General features: G+C 43.3%; 1 protein-coding gene across 7 annotated transcripts; it reads left to right on the top strand.

Annotated features, from left to right (window-relative positions):
- The first annotated feature begins 1,404 nt into the window (after positions 1-1,404).
- Positions 1,405-8,231, top strand: LOC144020228 (uncharacterized). 7 transcript variants are annotated; one of them, XM_077523502.1, is made up of 7 exons: positions 1,405-1,547; positions 3,629-3,802; positions 3,934-4,202; positions 4,347-4,394; positions 4,470-6,075; positions 7,663-7,723; positions 8,038-8,231. In XM_077523502.1, exons 2-7 carry the CDS (start codon positions 3,640-3,642, stop codon positions 8,102-8,104), a joined length of 2,214 nt encoding a protein of 737 aa, XP_077379628.1. In that variant the 5' UTR covers positions 1,405-1,547; positions 3,629-3,639; the 3' UTR covers positions 8,105-8,231. The 7 variants fall into 7 exon arrangements, with proteins under 7 accessions (XP_077379628.1, XP_077379623.1, XP_077379627.1 ...); XM_077523497.1 differs by having other exon boundaries at positions 3,934-4,169; positions 4,203-6,075; XM_077523501.1 differs by having other exon boundaries at positions 4,347-6,075.
- The last annotated feature ends 606 nt before the right edge of the window (positions 8,232-8,837 follow it).

Genomic DNA, 8,837 nt, shown 5'->3' with positions numbered 1-8,837 from the left:
GACATAACAGCAACAAAAATACACTTATGTCAATTTATTTTAAATTATTTTTGAGATGTCTGCATTCAGTTTCATGCCAAAACTGTAAAACAAAACAAAAAAAGTTTGGTCAATAGAATCTTGACAAAATGTATTTGCGCCGCGCCACAACTTAGACCCGCTTTTATCTGCTGCAAAGTCTCGTCAACAAATTCTGTCAGCAAATTGTCAGGTGTGCCTGTGGCGTGTCACCAAAAACGCCCTCAGCAAGTTGCCAAATCTCGGTAAACTCGACCTGCTTCGCCATGAAAATGAAGACGTGCCAGTTTTCATTTTGTTGTTTGACCACAAAGATGATTTTGCACGTTTGATGACGCACTTTTCACGTCTTTGAGACGATTTTGTTGTTGAGGTTCAATTTTATTTTTGTCGCATGTAATGTCTGGCTTTCCCGAGTTTCCTTTTGTCAACCAATCGGCTCCATCCAGCCACTTTGTGTGCCTCGTCGTCTCATCCAGTTGTTGCTTTATCGATTGACGGGTTTGTTCAGTCTTGTGGTGACTTTGAACTTTCTCAGTTGAGCATTGCGATCATTCCCTGTGGCTTGGTTAACAAAACTCTTTTTTGCTTTGTTTTTTTAGTTGTTTTTCTGTTTTTCTGAATCTTTTTTTTCTGTTTTACTGACTATTTTTTTCTGTCATAAATTTTTTTTTTCCAAAAAACAGAAAAAAAAATGACTGAAAAACTGCGTTTTGCATTCACTTGAAAAGTAAAAACAAAACCTGCTGTTTTTCTGACTATTTTTTTGATGGGGAGCTTTTTTTTTTGTTATTAATTTTCTTTTCTGTTTTATTGAATATTTCTTCTGAGTATTTTGTTTTCTGTTTTTTAAAAAATCTATTTTTTCCCCTGTTTTTCTTAGTAATGTTTTAAAAAATGTCCTCTGTAGTGGACACATCATATCTTAAAAATAAAAACGTGTTTTTTTTGTTTTTTTTTTCAAAAAATGTCTTTTGCAGTATTCAAGTTACTTCACAAAGATTGGGGAAAATCAAAATAAACATGATTGGACGATCTATTTTTTTTCTTCCTGGTAGTCCGGAGGATACGACGACGACGACGACAATGAAGCAAACAAACGCGGAATGCAGGAAAAGAAAATCTCACGACAGATTTGTCAATCCGATTGCATGTTTGATTTTTATCTTGACCGATTTGTTCACAATCGGCTTCATTGTCGCATCTCATTTCCAATTTGACACGTTTGTAGCGGGCCGGGTCCCATTTCAGCCCACCGGCCGCACGTTTGCAAAGCCAATTTTGCGAGGACCGTCAAGTGTCACCCGCCAGGCTCATCATGAGTTTGTTGCGAGATGCCTGCAGGTGAGTCAGGCAGGTGAGTCAGGCAGGCAGGCAGGCAGGTACGCACTTTTGACTGGGATCCAAGTTTGAATGGGCGCAAATGACGAAGACCACAAAACAGGTTTGTCGACAAGCGCGGCGTATAAGAAGGAAATGCGACGACGCCAGCGAACTTTTGCTCTGACTCAAGCGACACTTCAGACGTGGTGAGAACATAATTTGGTTTGATTTTGCGTGATCGTTCGTTTGTCGTGCAATTGTTGTGTTTAACTTGCTTTTCTTGCTTCATGATGTCATCAGAAATCGTCCTGCTGTTAAGGTTTTCTTGTTGTGATTTAAATGTGTAATAATGCCAGGTCGTATCATGTCTAGTCGCAATCAATTATGAAAATGAATCAACTATTTTAATAATGGATCGTTTTAATTGAAAATGCTCCAAATCTGATTTCAGCATATCAACAGTAATTTGATGAAATTAGACTTATTATCTTCTGCATTTAATCAAAAGAAGACATTTGCAAACATTTTTTACTTTGTTAAACAATAACCAAACCGGCACCAGTACAACATCAATCCCACTTTTTTTTTAATACAAAGTACGACATAACATCTGAATCCCTCTCAACTGATTTCAGAACATTATACATTTGAATCGAAAATCAAATTTGAAATGATTTATTCATTGGTAGAAGAACGGATCGATTGATCGATACCAAAAACATCGGATACGCACGATCGTCTTCTACGTCAACGTCGGTCCTCGAGAGTTCTGCATGTTTTTGAGGTTTCCCACAATCTGACGCAGCTGATTCCTATTTAAGATGATCAGTAAGTATAATCATCAGGTGTGTCGAACGCGGAGTGGAGAAAGCTCAAAAACATGAAGTGGATCTTGACACGTGTGGATGAGGCTAACATTGTTGACGTGTTTTTATTTCATTTTGACGTATTCAATATTCATACACGTATGCGCATGTTATGTGATCTCGTTCTGTTGCTTACTAATCGTATTCCAACACACGTACGCTTACATGCCGTTTGTTGCTCCATCCTAACATGTTGTTTCATTATTATTGATCTGGATGCATGCATGTACAGTATGCTGCTATATGCTCATGTTGTTGCGTAATCATACAGCAAGTTGCTTCATCAGTGACATTTTGTTTCCGGGAAACAAAATGTCAGCCACAAGCACAGCAAGTTTCGCGCTTGGCAGGTCACGTCGCTTCGCACGCGCAAATTCACTTTCTGCCACTTTTCGCCCCCACACGCACACCTGACATCAATCAGGCCCGATAAGAAGTTGATCAACATTTCAAGGTCACCTCATGTCAGCTTGATTGATATCGTCGGCCGTTGATGTCCTCTGACGCTTTGCGAGTGAAAATGACAATCTGGTCTCAATTGCATGACATGAATAGATCAAACAAATGATGACACAGATATGTCATAAATACAAATATATCAATCTGTCTTGACGAGTCCAAATATACAAGAGGAAGATTGGAAGCAAAGCAAAAAAAAAAATCTGGCATAAATAGAAGATAAGAACATTTGTAAAAAATAATATTCCCAATCCCAAAACGATCACAAGGTGGTCAAATTGTTACAGAAGATCCGAATGAAGTTTAACGGACAAGTTGACAAGGGGCGAAATTTCTGCCCTTAATAAAAGTCTGATGGGTTTACATCAGAACGTATCAAACATTTAGTGGCTAATCATGTCCACTTTTATTGGCAGCTTTCCATTTTTTTGCACATAAGAACAAACAAATGCTCATAGTTGTGATTCCAAAGCAGAGAAACGATGCGACTGCAACAGAAATGCTTGGACCGGCGATTCCCTTCTAAACTGCCGAGAAGGACGAACATATCAGTTACAAATATACACATCCCATGAAAAAAGAAATAGATTTTTGGTCACGAACGAAACAAAACTTGCAACGCGGTCTGTCGAGAAGCACTCAGTTAAGCGGATCTTTGAAACCTTTGAAATGGTTTCCGTGTAGTTGAAAGATTGCGACGTGTCTTGAATGAGGCGAACGTCTCTTTAGCAGAACATAGTTCTGTGATGTTCGTCTGGATCTGAGCCACAAGAAATAAGACAGACTCTCCAGCCATTTCCCCGCCCAGGCCGGGGCTCCAGGAGGTCCCCCTCGCACCTGGATCCTCAAATCCTTCCATTTTCTGAATCTGATCTGAAACTGCTCGCTCGGTTTGTTTTCGCCAATCGTGTGATATTTCCAGCACCCTTTACGTTATGACCGTTTTTTTGTGGTCCTCGTAGACGCTCCTGAGATGAGGTCAGACTGGATGATGTCGCTGCTGGTCCTGGCGGTTCTGGTACCGAGCTTGTCCCAGGGCCGCGTCGTCACCAGATGTGAACTGAAGCGGAGGCTGGAAGAGGCCATCCAGCTACCTGGAGGCATCAACAAGTTCCGAGAGATCATCATGTCAGTGGGTGAGAAGTCTGTTGAATGCTGTCCACAACTTTGGAAACGTCATCTGAACAAATTCAACGCACAAGACTGAAAACTGAAGGTTTTGTACACAAGCCTATGCCAGGACTAATGTTGTCTTCATGCGTTGCAGTCATATGTGAATTGGAGAAAATGTCAAGTCTGGACACCAGCTTGGTCAGAACTGCCCCTATCGTGCCCGTCTTGCTTGAACAGACAAACAACGCCACAACATCCCCTGCAGTTCTAGCACCTCTAGCAACAACCAACACCACAAGACCCCCTGAGGCTCCAACAACAACAACAACAACAACAACAACCACAAGAGCTCCTGAGGCTCCAACAACCAACAGCACAAGAGTCCCTGAGGCTCCAACAACCAACACCACAAGACCTCCTGAGGCTCCAACAACAACAACAACAACCACCACAAGAGCTCCTGAGGCTCCAACAACAACAACAACAACAACAACAGCAGAAACAACAACAGCCACAAGAGCTCCTGAGGCTCCAACAACAACAACAACCACCACAAGAGCTCCTGAGGCTCCAACAACAACAACAACAACAACCACCACCACAAGAGCTCCTGAGGCTCCAACAACCAACACCACAAGACCTCCTGAGGCTCCAACAACAACAACAACCACCACCACAAGAGCTCCTGAGGCTCCAACAACCAACAGCACAAGAGTCCCTGAGGCTCCAACAACAACAACCACCACAAGAGCCCCTTTACCCCCAGACGCGACTAACATTACAAGAGCCCCCGAGGCTCCAACAACAACAACCACAAGGGCCCCTGAACCTCCAGACACAACTAACATCACAAGAGCCCCTGAACCTGTAACAACAACAACAACAACAACCACAAGAGCTCCTGAACCCCCAACAACAACCAACACCACAAGAGCTCCTGAGGCTCCAACAACAACAACAACAACAACAACCACAAGAGCCCCTGAACCCCCAACAACAACCAACACCACAAGAGCTTCTGAGGCTCCAACAACAACAACAACAACCACAACAACAACAACAACAACAACCACAAGAGCCCCTGAACCTCCAACAACAACCACAAGAGCCCCTGAGGTTCCAACAACAACAACAACAACAGGAACAACAACCACAAGAGCCCCTGAACCTCCAACAACAACAACAACAACAACAACCACAAGAGCCCCTGAACCTCCAACAACCACCACAAGAGCCCCTGAGGCTCCAACAACAACAACAACAACCACAAGAGCCCCTGAACCTCCAACAACCACCACAAGAGCCCCTGAGGCTCCAACAACAACAACAACAACAACAACAACAACAACAACAACAGCAACAACAACCACAACAGCCCCTGAACCTCCAACAACAACAACAACAACCACAAGAGCCCCTGAACCTCCAACAACCACCACAAGAGCCCCTGAGGTTCCAACAACAACAACAACAACAGGAACAACAACCACAAGAGCCCCTGAACCTCCAACAACAACAACAACAACAACAACCACAAGAGCCCCTGAACCTCCAACAACCACCACAAGAGCCCCTGAGGCTCCAACAACAACAACAACAACCACAAGAGCCCCTGAACCTCCAACAACCACCACAAGAGCCCCTGAGGCTCCAACAACAACAACAACAACAACAACAACAACAGCAACAACAACCACAACAGCCCCTGAACCTCCAACAACAACAACAACAACCACAAGAGCCCCTGAACCTCCAACAACAACAATAACAACAACAACAACAACAACAACAACCACAACAACAACAACAACAACCACAAGAGCCCCTGAACCTCCAACAACCACCACAAGACCCCCTGAGGCTCCAACAACAACACCAACAACAACAACAACAACAACCACAAGAGCCCCCGAACCCCCAACAACAACCAACACCACAAGACCCCCTGTAGTTCTAGTGCCAGTCAACATCACAGGAGCAACCGAACCGACAACCACCACAGCACCACTCAGACTTAGACCTGGAAACGCCCCCGTACAATTTCCCAATGCCTTCGCCCCCCGGATAGCGGAGGAGGCCGAGATTGATGCGCTGAAGAAACACGTGGAGGGTCTGTGGAGCTCGGAAGAGGCGGCCGGAGGAGGCTTGCGGCGGCGGCGGCGGCAGCTCGAATCGTCAATCTTGGCAAAGCCGCCGTCCGTCCGCACTTATTATGGAGTCTTCCAGCTGTCGGACAAGGATTTCTGCTTTTCCAGTCATCCTTGGACGCACAACTTCTGCATTACTTCCTGCAGAGGTGAGTCAGCAATTCTACCTCTCGTTAGTCGGCACAAAAGGACGCTTACGATTGTTGGAAGACGCTTTGCAGGGCAGCAAGTGATTAAGCAACGAGTGACGTAAAAACTGCGACAGGGTTGACCAGTTCTGGTCCTCGAGGTCCGGAGTCCTGCAGGTTTGAGATGTTTCGGCTGATTAGCGCACCTGATTCATATCATCAGCTTATCAGCAACATGCCCGATAACAATCCGGATCTTTAGTATCAGGTGTGTTGGTAGGCGGAAACATCTCAAACCTGCAGGACTCCGGACCTTCGAGGACCAGAATTGGTGAACCCTCTGCTGGATTAGGTTTTGAAGCCCCGCATACAAAAAGCAACGATAGATGTGACTGATGTGGTTACTGTTCGGCGTTAGGAGGCGCACGGCGGCCGACGAGTGGCGACAAGCGCCCATCGATATTTATCGGCCCGAAGTTCTCGATGGCCAGTTCGGCCCTGCTATCAGGTGTCTCGTTGTCTCTATATGAAACCGCTAGAACGCCACGTGGCGCGCTCACCTCAAGTGCAGCCTCCAAATCTTTTCCTGGTCGAATCTTGGATGTATTCCAGGAAGAATCGAGACTTCTTGACTATCGCTGCCGTCCGTTTACTGCGCAAGCAGGTCAGGGTTGCCAGATTCTGTGTCAAATGTTCCTTACAATGGAAACATGCTACAAAATTGGGAGATTAGCGGGAGAAATGACGGGTTAGGAGCCACGTGGGAGATTGGGTTGAAATTCGGGAGTCTCCTGCGTGAATCCGGAAAGTTGGCACATATATACTACAAATGATTTTTTTCATCTTTTTTTCTCTTTTCTTTCTCTTTTTCCCTTTTTTTCTTCTTTTTCTCTTTTTCTTTTTTCTCTTTTTTCGTTTCTCCCATTTTTTCATTTTTCCTTTTTTTTTCCTTTTTTTCTCTTTTTCTTTTCTCTTTTTGGACATACTAGAAATTATTATTGGTGAGCAGCAGCAACAGCTAGCTGGAGCGGCTAGCAGAAGAAGCTAGCAAGAAGTAGCGGGAACAGCTAGAAAGAGCAGCTAGCAGGAGAAGTTAGCACAAGCTAGCAAGGGCAAAACAGATGGCGACAAGCGACGGAAAAGTCCGAATCACGGGACTCGGCGATGACCCCTCGCAGGGCCCGGTTGTGGAAGGGAAGCGGCCGTCGACCATTTTTCTCTTCTTTTGGCTGGATTGACAGAAGACGTCACTTTCTTCTTCTTTGGCGCCATGATGTGGAAAAAAAGAGGGCAAAAAAGCCAAAAATACTCCCACAAGTGCACAAACGCTAGCACTAGCTCAGGGCGAAATAGCGGTCGACGGGAAAACGCTGCAGGCGAGGAGCCAAAATGGCGGACGGGGCCAAAATGGTGGACCGGGTGTAACTGTTGTAAAGTCGAAACGGCTTAAGTCGAGGACTTGCTGTATGATCATTTATCTTGATCGTTTTCTTCCCGTAGCGTGCGTACGTTGAGCAGCTGCTTGTATACGACGTTGTGAAGCGTATGCACGCGTCTCGTTTGTCACCATTCAAAATTGTTTTGCTTTTTTCCTTTCTCCCATTCCAGCGTTCATCGACGACGACATCACGGACGACCTGAATTGCTTTGTGAACAGTCAGTACTGGATGTAAGTCCACTTTTCAGAATGACAAACACAATTCAAGTGAAACAGGAAGTGAAAAGCCTTACAAATGAAAATGAGATATATACAAAAGAAAAAAGATTTCCAAATCCCAATGGCGGGTCACGCCCTCCTTTTTTCGATGACTTGCCCGCCCATGCCTGTTCCAAAAATAGCTGACAGGTTGATGGGACATTGTGATCGTCAAGGAATGTTGTCAGAATGATCATTTCGAAATGGGAACACTGACGCAGATTTCTAAATATGAAGTGTTGCCGTTTTAACAACTTTATTTCTTCTTCTTCTTGTCCACCCAACAGGAATATCTTCCGGATGGCCGACAAGGAGTGTTTCCAAGCCGACAACTTTTTTGAAGGATGCGTGTGAACAAGCTGGTGTAAAAAAAAAATAATAATAATACTAATTGTTGGCGAGCTTTGCAAGCTTGGCTGTATTTTGTTTTCTTCTTTGCTCTCTTTGCACAAGCTTCCTCATTAAAAAAAAATGCACAGCAGATTCCCACCAATCAAATGCTTTCTCTCTGCTGATTGGCTGCTGCTGATGGCGCCAGACTCCAACCTTCGGGAAAAGTAGGGCTTGTGGCGCCATTTACAAGCAACTGTTGTTGATGATTTCATTATTTATTTTAATTTTAATCTTCTATCTCATTTAAGAATTGGTTGATGGATTAAAAATTTTGATTATTAAAATCTAATTATTAATAATAATTATTAAAATAGTATTTAAAACACATTTGATCGAACTAAAATGTTTTCATGCCTTTTTTAGTGCTTACAATTTGATGTAATTAAAATCGTTTTTTAATATTCCTCTTACTCATGAAATTACTCGTAAATATGGTTTATTGAAGAATATCTGTGCAAAATAATTAAATTATTGCTTAATTCGAATTAAATTATAATTAATTAAAAATGTACATAAACGATTATTATTCGGATGAACTCATTTACAGTATGCATATGCAAATTAAGTGATTGGATCATATTCATTTTTTTCAAGTACTTATCCATTAAACTCGTTGAATAATTTGTTAATTCATTCATAAGACAAACTTTTTTTTTACATTGTTGATATTATTATACATTAAATTAGACTTGGA

The sequence above is a fragment of the Festucalex cinctus genome, chromosome 6, assembly GCF_051991245.1.
Source record: "Festucalex cinctus isolate MCC-2025b chromosome 6, RoL_Fcin_1.0, whole genome shotgun sequence".
Lineage (NCBI taxonomy): Eukaryota > Metazoa > Chordata > Actinopteri > Syngnathiformes > Syngnathidae > Festucalex > Festucalex cinctus.
The sequence above is the reverse complement of the archived record's forward strand: the minus strand, read 5'-3'. Positions and strand labels throughout refer to the sequence as shown.